Source organism: Cucumis sativus, chromosome 2, assembly GCF_000004075.3.
Source record: "Cucumis sativus cultivar 9930 chromosome 2, Cucumber_9930_V3, whole genome shotgun sequence".
Taxonomy (NCBI): Eukaryota; Viridiplantae; Streptophyta; class Magnoliopsida; order Cucurbitales; family Cucurbitaceae; genus Cucumis; species Cucumis sativus.
Genome location: NC_026656.2, coordinates 16,823,450 through 16,839,572, shown reverse-complemented (window position 1 = coordinate 16,839,572; position 16,123 = coordinate 16,823,450). Strand labels below are relative to the sequence as shown.

The window sequence follows — 16,123 nt, the reverse complement described above, 5'->3', positions numbered from 1 at the left end:
CTTTGACCAATTTTCATAATTAACTTCTTATTGTAGAGACTAGGCCAACTCAAATTTAAACAGTTGTTATCTAAAGAAAAAAAAACTTATTGTCCCTTAAATGAAGAGAATCGTAACCAAGTCGAACATTTGTTGGTATTAGATAAAGCATCAATCACTATTTCACCAGTACTAAACATATATTCACAAAATATTGAGACTAAATTTTGTAAAAAGTAGATATTTTTACCTACAAATATTTTAGAAAATTGGACCCACAAATAACAAAGTTGAACTTTCGAACTCGGTACTATAGTTTGATAACTCAATTTGATTTAATTTTAACACAAGTAATTATAATTAGTGCCAATTTTAGGAATAATAATGAATTGTGTAACAATATAGCAAATTCGACTCTTATACTCAATCAGTGAACGACGATATCTATTATCAACAAAATGTTGTTATATGTTAATGTCTTAAATCTAATTGCAATATTGGAAGCTGAAACAATTTTTAAAATTGAAAAATAAAGAGCATAATTGCAACTCATATAGTATCTTTTAGTAGAACAATTGGAGGTAGAAATTTTGCTCCTTTCTACTTTTAAGATGTGAGGTTGAACCAATTAGTGCGGAACTAAGCTCGCTTTCACCAAACTCGTATCGGATTGTTTATATAAGAATTGCCAAAATAATAAAAGTAATTATAAGTCTAAAGTATTTATGTGCTACGGTTTCCTATGGTTTCGTTAGGCCCAACCCTATGTAATGGCGTATGGGAAAATAATGGAAAACCAAATTCTCTTGAAGGAAAAAGGAAAAGCAAAACCCTATTTTCTCACCTTCTAGCCCCAGGCCTTCGTGATTTTTCAGACTTTTACCTTTCTTGCTGGTTCGTCACCCGCCTCCGCCGCTCGTTACTGGATCTCGCCCCGACAAGTCGTCTCTAGGTAAAACAGTAAACCATATTCATCGTTTCTCTTCCATCAATGATCCACCGACCTTGGTGGCGATCATTTTGAATGAAATCGAAATTCTGATATCCGACTGTTGGCTTCCGTCCGCTTCCAATTTCCGCGCGGTTCGATGAATATCCACACATTCTAGAGGTCGGTTCGGTCCAGATTTCTTTTTCGAACCGGACCGACTTTGCAGTGCTGCTCCTTGGCCTCGAGGGTTCTAGCTTCCAAAACTCAAAACCCAGGATGATACCATCATGTTTTCACTCTTCTGCTTTAGCAAGTTTTCTCTAAGGTCGATCATTGATCCATATCTCCGACCATCTCTGCTTTCCTTGGCTAACTTTTCGACAAGAACTCTGTAAAAGCTCTTTCTCGAGCTTCATTCATTTTAGCAGAAATATTGAACTATAGAGGATATCTGGGCTAGTTCGAGGTTATCAAACCGATCAAATTGAGCTTTCTACTTGTTATCTTTCGGATATTTGAATGACCCATCTTAAGTTGTTATTTTGATACATTATGTTCGTTTTAATCTATTGTGGGTATGAGTTTCTTCATGCTTTTCCATTGAGGTTTTAGTTTATTGACTGGTTCTAGGTTTTTTGAAATGGAAACAAATTTTGAGAATTGACTGGTTCTAGGTGAAGCTCCAATTGTTTACCCAAATCCCCTTTTTGCTATTACGATTCTACCACCCTTTTTAGTCTCAAATTTCCTGTCTTTTAGAGTGTTAGCAATTTTCTACTCTTACTTGCTGTACTTGAACTTCTTATGGTTATTCTAACTCTCTTTTTTTTCTTTTTTTTACTATGGACATTGTTAGGTAGGAAGCTATCGGGGAACCGGCAAGCACCACTCATGGCTTATTCTCGTGGACATGACTTCTTGTTTTGCAATTTGTGCGGAACCATGTTGTCGTTCTGCTCAACGAAATATGTTGAGTGTCCTTCGTGCAAGTCTAGGCGAAGTGCAAAAGGTGGCCATAAACATTGGACTTAAGCTTATTGCATTGTAGTGATTTACTTTTATTCTTTTGTTTTGGATAATTTAAACATTCCAACACCCATTACGTATATGAATAAGTTTTTAGTCTGGTATGTCTTGCTACACGTAAACTCTGTTTTTATCTGATTAAATTGTGGTTTAGTTTATTTTCCCTTCATATTTATACGAGTAAAATGTGAACTATCGCCTATTTTTCCATTTCCTATCTTGAGTTTCTGTATTTCTTTTTAATACTTTTACTAGAATAGACTGTGTCTGGGTTGTGCAGGTTGGTTGTTCTTAATCTATCAACTTCAATTTTTTTAAAAAAACTTATTGTAGTTAGGAGAGTAAGAGTTTCTATATGGGAATTTGCAGCATCTTCTGCTTTGAGTGTTCAGCTTTGAAAACATGGTTTCTTACGCAACATCAGTGTTCATCTGTTTAACAGGAGTAGTAGTTTTTTGTTTGAGAAGGTTATTGCTGCGCTGATTGCTTATGCATTTTGGTTTGAATCAAAGCATAGATAAGTTGACTATCATTATTTTGATGAAAAGCTAGCTTCCATTAGGATGGATGATTGTAAAAAAAAAAAAAAAAAAAAAAAAAACTATCTCAAATAGGACACAAAGAATCTTCCACTTAGAGTAAGCAGTTGAAGCCATCTGCGGATAAAAAAAGGGTGAAAGATAATCCCTTGATGTGGCCAAACCTTTCATTTAGTTTTTCTATTCAGAAAAGAACCAAGAAGTCCACAGACGAGAGTCATTCTTTAATTCATATTATCATTCTCTGCCAACACATTACCCCTGAGGATTGAATATAATTTGGAACGATACAGCAAAAGCCAGAGGAATTTTTGAGATGATTTTAGAGAGGATAGTTTTGAACCTATTTTCAAACATTTATCAAGAATTTTGTAAGAGCCCATGGCTAGGGAGGCTTGTGGGTCGGTTGCCTTTCACTGGTCATCCGTAGCCATAAAGGCAGTATAAATCTTGGAAAATTCACACCAAGAATTCCTTTCTTAAAGAAGCCTAGATGTTGACATGGTATCATGCTAGAGAGTATCCCACAGGAGTAGAAATAGCCGTTGGAACTTTATGCTAAATAAAAGCCTACAGGAGTAGAGAACCGGCTGTAAAAATAGAATTCCAACAGACCATTGAAGATTATGTCGTCCTCTCTGCTTAGTACAGTAGACTGCTGGGGCTTCGACTATTGGAGCCTTTGATTTCTTCTGAAACCTATTTTACTACTATGGATGACTTTTATAACTTTTCCATTAAAAATGCTAAAGGGAAAAAGAGATACCCTGAGAAGGTTAAATTCTCTGTTTGGGACGTTGATCTTTCAGATGTCCTCCCTCTCTCTGACTCAGTTATTTAACTAATCAGTTAGCTTCCTTTTACAAATAAGAACTGAACCTGTATCGTAGGTATAGAAATTAACATAAATACTGCTTAATAAGACTTCTACTCATCTCCTCATACACTATCGTTCTTGGTAGTATTGCACCCAAGATGTGTGACAACTCATTTAAAATTTTCAGGCTGGTTACTCGTCTTATACAAGGGCCCAAGTGCCATCATGATTTCCCTTAATGTTATTCAATTATACATCTTGAAATTGGTGTTCTGAAGGGCGTATACCAAATTATTTTAGAAGTTGATGCTATGTTTTCGTGATTGGAGATATTGAAGTTGAGAAAATGCAATTGAGAAACTACTGTTGTAATATTTTAAGCACTCTTGTATTTGACATCTCTAACCGAATTTTTGTGGCTTATTTCAGAGATCGTCGGTAGAGAAATAAGTTACACAGTAACTGCTGAGGTATGTCTTTTAAATCATACACATTAATATGTTATCCCCATGCTTTCTAGGTCTAAGGCACAGTATCCTCTCTGCAACACGACCTTAGCTTTTAAACTTGAGCATTCTCTTATAATTTCTGCTACTTTTATGATGCTTTCTAGGATTGTTTCTGGATGAATTATTTGTAGATTGTGAGAAGGGCTTAAACAACTGTATAATGTTCTCTAGGTCCAGGCAAATCAATAAACCAGACCCTGGAAATTCTTATTCGGTCAACATCTGGAACTGTGAAAATTTTTAGTATTAGCAAACGTTCATAATGATCTATTATTGATACGATGCTCCCTTATGAGTTGTCTGATATCAAAGAAATGTTTCATTTTGAAATCCTCGTGTGGCAATTTGCAGGAAATTAGAAAGCAGTTGGGAATTTCATTAATTGATGAAGAGAAAATGCAGTTAGCAAAGGTAGTAGGAGAAAGTAAGGTGTATGTATGGTATTCAATTTTGCTTGAGATACAGTCCACTAATATGAAGCTTTGTGATGTTTGGCAGGAAAGGAGAAGATGTGAAAAATGTGGAAATGATGAAGCTTGGTTTGAGAGCAGACAGGTACACTTTACAAACATTAACAAAATTAGAATTGTGGGTTATTTAGGGTTTATTTCTGTCTTTTCTTCCATTAGAAAGAGTAATAAGTTTGAGTGTGGTTTGAATAAAAATGCAGATGAGATCGGCTGATGAAGGCCAGACCACATTTTATACCTGCACTAAATGTCATCATCAGACTAGAGAGAATTGATCTTCCATATAACTTTTTTTAGGATGTCACATTTATTCATCCTTGAATTAGTTGGGTGGTTCCATTGGAATCCAAAAGCTTTAACATGATGAGTTATGTTCTTAAACAATTGAACTTGATCTGTATGGAATGATTAATCTGAGAATATGACAGAAGTGGCAAAATTTGTTGATTGATTTGATTTGGTAGTAATATCTAAGAATATGACGAGATTCACTCCATCGGCCTTTTTTGTTTTAGACCAATTTATTTTGTGTGTAGATTTGAATTTGAGGACATAATTTATTTTAAACTAGTCCAAGAGGCCCCCTAAAGATCCAATTCATGTAGGGAAAAAGAGACTTTAGAAGCCCTATCTTCTAATTTGTCCTTGAAAATATGTATTAGGTATGGTTTTTCTAAAAAACAAAAATCAAAATTTTTAATTGTCTTTGAGAGAGGTCATGTTTTTTTTCTATAAAACATCATAATCTTCGTAATATTAGGCTTTAAAAAGGTGTGCATTGTGTTTGTTTATATTGGTTTTGTAAGCCATTTTTTCAAATTACAAATTTAGACTTAGGGTGTGTTTGACACCAAAGGATTTTGAGAGTAAGAACAAGGACGTATATAGTTATGAACTAAATAGGTTTCACCATAAAAAAAACATCAATTTTATATGAAAAACACATACTTACAAATCAAAGTTGAGAGAGCACCATGACCATTTTTAACCATCTTCTTTGTTGAATTACAACAAGCCATAATGTACTTTAAACCCTAATGTGTGTACTTTAAAGGTAAGTAGAGATTTTCAGATTTTGGTTTGTTCACCTCCCCATTTCAAAAAAACCCAGGTGGTGATCACAAAAACCACACACAAACAAATACCTTTCCAAAAAATCAAACCCTAAAGCTTCTTCCTTCATCGGATGCGCAATAGTCGCCTCAGATTGTCTGTGGCGCCGGCGTCTACTCCGGAGGCCTCCACGTTACAACCAACCACCTTCCGTCTCAGAGAGAATTTCGGAAGCGGAACGCTACTCGGTGGCGGCGATTGGCTGTATGCCGACCCCGAAAACTCAATTTCCGCCGCCGTCTCCCAACTCCGGGTACTTTCGCAAAGCGGCACCGACGGCCGTAATCCTAAAAGTGTCAACAAATCTTTAGGAACGTGGCTCGGCTCCGGCCCCAATCGATTCGTGGAATCAACGATCACTAATTCCACCGTCGATTTCGCCGCCGGTGGACCTCTACTTCGTTTTATTGGTTTTGATTTCTTTGGGGTAAGAGATTGGTCTCTGAATTCCATACACTTTGGGCGGGAGGACACTGTGGCCCCGATTTCCGAAGGGGGAAGTGGACGGCGGGGCAAAGGGAGAAGTGGCGGCTGCTGGTGTTGACGGCAACTGTTATATGAGATTCCCGGCAGAGGGAAGTTAAGAAAACCGCCGTGAACGTTGGCCGGAGAGAAATTTTGAGGATTAAAACCGCGAGATTGATCAGCAGAAAATGGAATAAAAACTACCTCCATTGCTGCAGTTTACAAAGATCTAAACCTGAAAAAATCAAACAAAAATCAAAACGCTAACGTTAAAAGGGAAAAAGAAAACAGAGGCCCAATCGAAACAAAAAGATAGAAGATCGTGAAGAAGAAATTCGTATGAATTTGAACCACAAAAGAAGAAAAAAGGAAGGGTTTCTCTTTTTTTGCAAAACAGAAACTAATAGAACCCAGAATGTAAAAAAAGTTAGAAAATGTATATGTTTGATTGACTCAAAGAATGGATAATGGGATTTTTCAGCAACCCATCTACAGAGGAAACGTTAGCGATTAAAATTGTAAGAGAAGACTTTTCAATTGGTCTTTGGGTTTGGATTGATCACTTTATAGAGCTTAGTTTTGATGAATGGTAACGGCTACTTTCTTTTTAATAGTTTTAATTTGGAGATATTTTGAGTTGTGTTTTAGAAAATGGGAAAATGGGGAATTTACCCACAAGAGCCACCGTCCTTCTTGTTTTGACCGTTGCTTATAGCCGTTGGACCCAATCCGACCCTTCATTTCATCTCTTCATCATACTCTTTTTTCTTTTTTCTTTTTTGTATTTCCTTTTAATTATATTTTATATAATTCTTTTTAACATTTAAAACAAATACATTTTGTTCAACTATATGAGACCATTAATTCTAAGTTTTCTAGTTTGATTTAACACTATACTATGTCAACAAGTCAAATCTTTGTTTGATGTGAGTATTCAAGTAAGAATTGTATGCAAAGGAACTAAATAAAATTTTACTACATAGACTAATTGAATCTACTCTAATCATCTTCATAGCTCATGGAAAATGTGTAGCTAGTCATGTTCTTGTGCGAGGGATTAAGTAGATGAATATTGTAGTTTTGTTAAACAAAATTTGTAAAAAGAGAAATATTTTAGAACTATGTAACAAAATAGTGATGCTGAGACACACTAAGGAAAAGCAACATAATGTAAAATAATGCAGTGGAGGAAAGAGTTGATACAAATTATAACTCAACACTAATATGTATGACATCCTCATCATTCGGTTTGGCCCAACTTAAGTGGTTTTGAAGGCATGAGGTCAATTAATGTGTGTAATATTTGAAGAAAATAGTAGAATAGAATATGAGTATGTGTATCCTCTCGGATCTGAATGGAGAGAAAAATGATTTCAAGAATTTTAAAAAAAGGATGCTCTAGTTTTCAGGGTAGGGACGAAATTAGTATCAAAACCTAAATAAAAAAGAAAAGTAGAGAAAGTAAACTCGAAATTGATTTTAAAAGCAAGGACCATTCGTAAATTTTAGTTAAAGTTAAGGGCTTTCGAAGAAATACACAAAAATGGTTAGAATCTCATTCTTCCACCAGAGACCTAGTTGAGGTTCAGCTCTGAATCCGCCGCCGTTGTTGTTGTTGCTGGTCACCACTCTCTCCATCGCCGAATCCCATTACCTGCAGTGTGAAAAATGTCGCACTTTGGAAGATCCGGTCCTCCCGATATCAGAGATACCTACTCTCTCCTCGTCCTCAACATCACTTTCCGTATCTCCAACCCCGTTTCTTCTCTTATCTTCAAACTTCATCTCTTTTTCTCTCTCTTTTTCTTTTACTTATTCCCCCCCTTTCTTGCTTCTCAGGTACTACCGCCGATGATCTTTACCCCCTTTTCGATAAGTACGGAAAGGTCGTCGATGTCTTCATCCCCAGAGACCGCAGGTTTGCGTTTTAATATTCTTTTTCACGGGTTCTCGTGAATTGGAGTGTGTACTTTGGTTGATGGGTGTTTCTTTTTAGGACTGGGGATTCGCGAGGATTTGCGTTTGTTCGATATAAGTACGCGGATGAAGCACAGAAGGCAATTGATAAGCTTGATGGTCAGCTTCAGTTCGAACAAAAACTCACATTAAGCTTGAGCTTTTTCAATTTAACTTTGCTGCTGTTTTTATGGGAAATCAATTTGGGTTTCTACTTTGCTATCTAGGACGAATGTTGGATGGCAGAGAAATTATGGTTCAATTTGCTAAGTATGGTCCTAATGCTGAGAAAATGTGAGTTTATGAGAAATTGTTTTAAATGGTTTTGTATGTAATTTGTCACACATGTTTTGATTTTTTACTTTTGGGTTTTATCAGTCGTAAAGGGAGAGTAATGGAATCATCTTCGAAGACAAGGGGAAGGTCAAGAAGCCGCAGTCCACGTTCAAGGTGAGAGTTCTTGTCTAAATGCATATGAACTCGTATCAGAGTTCTGGTGAAGAATTTTATATGTTCTTGAGGTAATTGAATTACCCTCATGTAATTGTGAATCCAAACAAAAATTCAATGTACTCTTTTGCACAGTCATTTAGAGAGAGAGAGGCAATGCTATCCTCTCTGGTTATGGATTCTATTTCCTTGGTAGTTCATTTAGGATGGTGACTTGCCTCGTTTTTTCTGCTTTAGATTTAGCTATGCGTATTGATTTTAAGGCAAGGATATGGTTTCTCTTGATATTGCATAAACAATATGAATTTTTAGAAACAGATGCATTTTGCAAAATGTACAAACTATAAGGATATGATTTGTAACCATTCCTTCATTTAACGTCTGATGCATGAAGGAGTTCTGAAATACCAATGCTGCAATACTGTATGTTGCATCATGCAATTAAGTTATTCTAGAAAGTCTTTTTCTTTTTTTCATGAGTTGGTTCATAAATGTAATTGCTTCTGGCCTCGCCTTGTTATTTGACCAGCTTAGTGGTTATACAACGTTTGGTCATTAGTTTCTTGAATCCATGCCTTAGATTTTGTGGATTGCAGATAAGATATAAACAAAAGGAGTGATGAAATTAAGATGGTCTGTTGCTTGAAGCAATATATTGCAAATACGAAGTCATGCTGCTTATTTTTCTTTTTTCTTTTTTTTTTTTTTTTTGTGGGATCACCAATTCTTATATGAAGCTACCTTGGATTTTTTCCTGAACTTGTATTTGACTAATTGGTTATGACAAAAAAATTATGGGATAAGGAACAAGTGGTTAATAAGACTTGTCTTAAATGGAATTTCTTATCATTACAGGCAGTTGATTGTAATCTCATTGTTGCAAGCTGGTTATTCTACCCTTCTCTTATGGATTGCAAAAACATTTCAGGCACCGTGATGACCATAGGGATAGGGATTACAGGAGAAGAAGCCGCAGTAGAAGCCGTGAGAGATATGATCGTGATAGACCCCACAGAAGTGAGAGAGAGCGCTATCGCAGTAGGAGTCGTAGTGCTAGTCCTGACCGTAGTAAAGATCGTAGGAGGGGAAGAGATGATGATGAACGACGTAGTGCTAGCCACTCTGATAGAAGGTACACAAATACATTCATAATTTTGTTACTCTTTTGTGGGATAGTCTTAAGCCCTTGCAACGCTGGCGTGGGTAATGTTTGCCAAACTATTAGTTGTTTCGGGTGGCTAAATATCTGTCCATAATTTTCCTAAGAATAACAACATTAGTTCTTCGAAGTAGGCTTGTGAGACTAAAACTAAGTAAATGCCATCTTATTCCGCAAGTATTTGTTTAGAGCTTAAGGAAACACTTTTGAATTTTTGGTCCCTGAACTTCCATAGAAGTAATGATTTAGTCTTTGAAATTTAATTTGAATGATAATGATTTAGTCCACGTGCTTTCAATTTTGTAGCAATATATTCCTTGAACTTTTAGCATATAACAAGTTAGTCTCATTTGGAAAAATTGGCAACAAAATTATGTTAACTTTTATTGCACGACGACCATAGATGACAAATTTGATCACTAATCAGTTTTAAATTTCATTAAATCTGTATAATGTTTTTATTCTGGGTAGGGACAGAAGCTTAACCAACTGTAAGGTACACAGGGACTAAATTGTTACTTGTCATATAGTTCAAGGACTAAAGGTTACAAATTTGAATATACGTAAACTAAACAAAAAATGGGGACTAAATGCTTGGCTGAAAAATAAAAACCGTTTCCGAAAATATTTTTCATTTAACTTCACAGAAATCTCACACTGCCATGAACCCAGGAAGGTCCTCATAACTTCACATAAATCTCATATTTATCATATTTCATGTTTTTAGCAATCACTTTTTTCATTTAACTTCACAAAAATCTCACATTGCCACAAACCTAGCCAGTATCCAGGTTCTCCTAATCATCCATTGTTATTTTATTTTATTTTTCTGGTGGGTCTGTATTCTAATTGGAAATAGATTCTATACTGATTTCAGCATGTCGCCCACCCGACATTCCCCTGATACTCGGAGAAGCATATCTCCACGTAAGACACCGCCATCTAGGGCTAGAAGCGACGATGAACACTCACCAAAGGGAGATAATGGCTCACCAGATGATAAACCAGTTGATTCTCGTAGTCCATCTCCTGCTAGATCCGATGCTGATGTGAGTTAAACCTACCATGCTTATATTATTATTACTTGCTGCCAGTGATTTTATTATAAAAATATTTCTGTTCTGTCTAGTGACAAGCAAAAATATACCTGCAGGAGTGATATACATGCCATTAGAGATAATTTATGGAGCTAAGACATTGGATGTTAGAAATTGTCTAAGCATATTTATAATGGGAACAAGCATGGCATCCCATGGAGGGATATTTTGCACAATTGTATCTGCCTTTTTGTACTACAAGGACTGATTGGATATCAAGATAGACATGTAGGATCCTTCTCCTAATTAGTTTATGAGTTTTTTTTCTTCTTTTTCTTCTTTTTCTTTTTTAGAATTCAAAGTAGTATCTTTGTACTATTTTACATGCAAAATATGAGTCTTCCCAGTGTTTGATTTTTACCTCCTTAGATGTATACTGATTATGAATTGATTCTGCATTGGATCTTGTCCTTTTGGAACCCTATTCTATTCATCCCTTATTTTGTAGTTTTTTTTTCCTTTTTACCATGGTGGTTTAGATACAATGATACTGACTGAAGTTGGTATATTTCTGTTTTGTTCGTAGTAATTTCTCCCCTGTAGACACGTAATGAAAAGGCATCTTAGGTATCTTTTCTTTTAATCATTTTCATATCATAAATTACACGTTATTTCAAACTTTTAAACTAATCAACTTTGTTCAGTGTGTTTGGGTGTTTGAAATATAGCAAAGTGAATCAAAATAATTATGAATATAGTAAGATTTTACTATCTATCAATAGTAAATTACTATCGGTGTCTGTTGGATTACTGATGGACACATAATCTATCCTGATCTATTGCAATCCATCATAATAATTAGTGATATTTTGTTATATTTGTAATTATTTTTTAGTAGTTGTCTGTTTATTCTTCTATAATACATATAATATATTATCTATTAGATTTCTACTATTAAAATTAAAAAAATTAAAAACATAACAGCTGGGTATGAAATGAATAGTTTCTTAAAATCATCATGGTGACATCGAGTTTCTTTAACATTATTAGTTGAGGTCTGTTTAATAAATCAATATCAATTATTTTTGGGTAAATGCTCACAAATTGTTGCTTTTATTTGATTTATTTCGGCCTTAAAGAACAACCAACCAATTTAGTATTTAGAATGTGAAGCAGCTAAAGGCCCAAGATTGCTACTGCTGGTGCGAGGCCATCATCATTTCATATTTTGATACTTTGAAATCTTCTTTTTGTTTCTCTTTTAACACCAATTTGTTTCCTCCTCTATTGTTTTGCTCCCAATACACCTTTTTTTTTTTATTATTATTATTATGGTGCAATCTTTGGTTGACTATTGATCTCACCTAGTGTCTATGCCTAGAGCTTTTCACTTATCAAATCACTTTCAATTCAATATGATTAGATATAAGAAATGTGTATTTAGTAGTAATATATAACGTCCGATCTCATTTCTAGTTCGTCGCTTACAACTCAATTTATGATTAATGCACCTTTCTGACCAGACGTTGGGTTGTCATCATAAATTATTTGTCTAAGAACTCCTTGATGTCTATGGTTTTCTTTTACATGTTTTCACCTACATCCATTTTCTCTAGCGTTATTCATCCTCACTTTAATCCAGCATGTATAAACAAGATCATTAACGTATATATACTTTGACGGTTGCATTTTATGCCATTCTTGCCGTTTAGGTAAAAGTAATTGGGAGCCTTACTATTCTTTTTTCTTTTCAAATTATTAGTTGGAAGTTAGAAGGGGTTTTGTTGTTCATTTTAACATTAACTTTAGAGAATAAAAATAGGAGTAAATTTAGGGTTTCATAATTAAATTGAATTGAATTGAATAGTTAGACATAATTTTGGGAAACTGCTTAAAATTTGGTGGACATGTAAATCCCATGGATTTGTTTAGTAAAACAACTGAATTAGCAAAACCACACATACTTTTATCCGTTTAATTAGGCGGATTTTAATCTTAAAAATCTTAATCAAATAAAAAAAAAAAGGTAGATTTTAGCTATTTTATTATTTCAAAACGTCGCCGTCTTGCCCCCTGCCGACATTGCTCCTATTGCTCCTTTACATTAACAAATAACTATTTTTCTTTTTCTCCCATACTTTCATTTTCTTCTCCCACTTCTTGTTGGTTACTGCAAAATTGATGTTTAGTTTCTAATAATAATAATATTGATGTGTGTCCAGATAACTTCCTAAATTTTTAGATGAGATATCAAACTTTAGACTTCAACAATAATGGTGTAAATTTTCATCAGTTGAGTCATGTTAATATTAGAACCATATTACTTGATTTAGAGATCATATTTCAAACAGAGTAATAATTAGGATTATTTTCCATGTCAAGTTCAAATGAATTGCTTATTTTTAAAATATCTTTTCTTTTCTTATTTGGTGTGAGTCGATTTTTATTTCTCCTAAATCAAATTAGTTTCATCATCACTCATCTACTATGTTCACTCATTTGAACTCATTACTAACTTGAGTGTTGAAGTGTTGGTAGTGTGATAATTCACCGTATCTATTTGTGTTGTTTGTTTAGGAGGGATATTTGAATTATTTCTTTACTAAATTAAGTATTCATAAGTTAATATATAATTTATATTTTGACAAGAATAAGCTTGAGGATGAGTGTGTACATGTGTTGACTATATGGTGTGGTTCTTGTAAGTTTCTTGGTGTTTGATGCACCATATGTGTTTGTGGTCCATAACGATTACTTATCACTCGTTGAAAAATATAAATTTAAAATATGGTTCAAATTGTTACACCAACAACATGGAACATGGTCAATAATTTTTATTATTGTACGTAGTTTGTCAAGTTGGATTTAATAGTTTTTAATTTCTTTCCTTATGTTCAATAATGTGGAGTAAAGATTTAGATACGTCCACAGTACTTTAGTTAGTTAAATTATTCTTATGTTGGGTTTAGAAGTGTTAGGTTTAAATTAGACTATATGGGGGAAAAAACATCTCCATACTTCTACATAATGAGCAAAAAAAATAAGAGAGAAATTAAGATAAGAAACAAATAAAACTAGAAACACAACAATAAATGCGGACAAAATTCAATAAAAAACATAAATCTATCTCCTAACTTCATTATTCTAAGTTTAAAATGTTTCTAATTAGGACGGATTGACAAGCAACGTCATATGTTTTTTTACGGTGCAACTTGAGTCTATCACTTTCTTCAACTTTTCAAATGTAAACAATAATAACATTTCTAATATTTTGTTAAAAGAATTGAATAGAATACAAAGAATAATAATATCACTCATTTTTAATTAAAGTTTAAACCACATGGACATAATTGATGTGCATCGTGGTCAAATTAACAATTCGTTCAACCATAAAAAGAGATGGTAAGAAGTAATTTTGGAAAATAAATTATTTGAATATGTAAACAATTAATTTAGCATTAGTATTTGATGCATTGAGGTATCACATGTTGTTTGTTGCAATATACAAGGATGAATCCGAACATGGAAGATGAACTCTTTTGGTGATCATTTTAATTACCAACCCTTGTAATAGTTCACTCTTAGGCACCCAATTGGGGCCAATGACCATGTCCTTGTATATTATTCCCCTGTAGAACAGAAGCTTCTTATTTAAAACCTAAAGCTGCACCTATGATTAGTTAAACAATAGCCTTCCCTTTGTAATAAATTATTATAAAACTACTCGAACATAATAGGGTGGGTATCCACATCCAAAATAAGTACATTATTATATACTATTGAAGGACGGACTCTCCATCTCACCAAAAGGTCAAATAAGCTTCAATAGTATTGGTCTGTATCTTTAATAATAAGAAGAAAAATGAACGGGTAGCAAATTGTCACAAACAACAAGGATAGATTATCAACACAAGTCATTCAAATATTACGACCATGGAAAATATGAACTTCCCCTATATGACCTACAAAGTTTCAGTGTGTAGTAGGTACAATCCAGTTCCATGACAATAACGTCATTTAAAGAAAGAATAAGACAAGTATATGTAACGAAAAAAGATAAACATTTGATAAAGCAACCTTGTTTGTTCTACCAAGAGAATAATTTTAATCAATACATTGATCCAATCAAGTTGAAAATTTTGTAAAATAAAAAATTTTAGCCATAAATTTGTATTAAATGATTTCTAGCGTGGTTAAAATTTAGGTTGAAATTTTGTAAATAGATATCACAATTGTTAATTTATGAAAAATAAAAAAGATAGAGAATTGAGATTTTAATTTATGAGTGTAAGGATAAAAATAAAGTAAAATTTAAATTAACAATGATAAAAGTAAGTAATTTGAAAATACTAAAAAAAAAAGATTGAAGCAAAAATTGACCTCAAAATTGGACAAATAAAGGCCTACTGCTAGTAGATTAGTTAAAGTTAAAGTTGTTATAATTGAAGCCAAAATGATGAAAATGAAAATAAAGAATTGACAATTATTTACCTAATCGATTCTAACTATTATTTTAAACTAAAACTTTAATTATAATAACAATTTTTTACTCACCATTTACTACAATATTCATATTCACTTGTATTATATTCATATTCACTTGTTTCCATGTTATTGGCTGTTTACAATATATAATATGTGGTGGCCTTCTTTTAATATTTATTATATATATAATTTGTAAATTTTATATTATAAAATTCATTATTAACATAAAAAGAGTTTGGTGCAAATAAAATTGAGTTATGTGTTAAAAGTTTTTTATATAAGTATTATATTTCAATTGAATTTCATTTTCACATGTTTTCAACAAACAATATGTGGGGGAAAAAAATTCAACTTTCCTTTACCCTTTCCTTTCCTTTTTTTTTTAGTTTTAAAATATTAATTTAACTTAAATTAATAGTCTATAAACAAATTTTGATATATTTGTAAATAAATTGATTAATTTTTGTATATTTGAAAATAACTCATAAAACACGTCTATTTTGGTATAATAAGTTTCAAAATAACCCTATTTTTTAAATAAAAATTTAAAACATACAAAAGATAACTTGAAATATCGTTTTCTTTTATAGAAGGTTGTTTTTTCTTTTTTTTTCTTTTTTTACTTTATAATAATATTTTAAATAGGAGATTTGAACATTTGAATGGTTAGTAAACTAAATTTATGTTGGTTTTTAATTATAGCTTAATAGATTACATTAACGAATTAAAACAAGATGTCACATTATACAAACTTACTTCAACACATCTTAAATAACTTAAAATGGACAATTTCAATTATCTTCCTTTGATTATCGGTCGATAAAATATAAAAGATACTTTTACGAAATAAAATAGTTTAGTAGGTGAGGTATGGAAAGGATGGATGGAAATAAAACTTAAAAAGGCATACCTACAAATACTCAAAGGTAAGGTTAAATATAGAAGCTACTAAAATTGTAATTCAATTAAGTTCTAATAACTTTATTTTTTTTTCTTTTGGTTGAAAAAACAATGAAGGGTGGAAATATAGAAATACATTTTTTTAAGTATATAGAATATAATAGAAAACAATAAATAAAGAAAAGGAAAAAAGTAAGAATAGATGAGAGAAATGAGTGCATGTGAAACTTTATAGCTAAGATTCACTGCTCAATCCAAATGCTTACATCACATGCCATTTCCCAACC

The 16,123-nt window shown here is 33.0% G+C and overlaps 2 protein-coding genes across 7 annotated transcripts; both read left to right on the top strand.

The window, feature by feature from the left end:
* Nucleotides 1-715: 715 nt before the first annotated feature.
* On the top strand, nucleotides 716-4,767 carry LOC101217365 (DNA-directed RNA polymerase I subunit RPA12). 5 transcript variants are annotated; one of them, XM_031880465.1, is made up of 7 exons: nucleotides 716-931; nucleotides 1,089-1,235; nucleotides 1,767-1,919; nucleotides 3,722-3,762; nucleotides 4,153-4,212; nucleotides 4,300-4,356; nucleotides 4,472-4,767. In XM_031880465.1, the coding sequence occupies exons 3-7, from the start codon at nucleotides 1,802-1,804 to the stop codon at nucleotides 4,544-4,546; spliced, it is 351 nt and encodes a 116-aa protein (XP_031736325.1). In that variant the 5' UTR covers nucleotides 716-931; nucleotides 1,089-1,235; nucleotides 1,767-1,801; the 3' UTR covers nucleotides 4,547-4,767.
* Nucleotides 4,768-7,325: 2,558 nt separating this feature from the next.
* Nucleotides 7,326-10,971, top strand: LOC101216322 (serine/arginine-rich splicing factor SC35). 2 transcript variants are annotated; one of them, XM_031880701.1, is made up of 8 exons: nucleotides 7,326-7,593; nucleotides 7,689-7,767; nucleotides 7,846-7,925; nucleotides 8,033-8,099; nucleotides 8,184-8,255; nucleotides 9,184-9,387; nucleotides 10,274-10,463; nucleotides 10,568-10,971. In XM_031880701.1, exons 1-8 carry the CDS (start codon nucleotides 7,518-7,520, stop codon nucleotides 10,571-10,573), a joined length of 774 nt encoding a protein of 257 aa, XP_031736561.1. In that variant the 5' UTR covers nucleotides 7,326-7,517; the 3' UTR covers nucleotides 10,574-10,971. The 2 variants fall into 2 exon arrangements, with proteins under 2 accessions (XP_031736561.1, XP_011649457.1); XM_011651155.2 differs by having other exon boundaries at nucleotides 7,350-7,593; nucleotides 10,292-10,463.
* The last annotated feature ends 5,152 nt before the right edge of the window (nucleotides 10,972-16,123 follow it).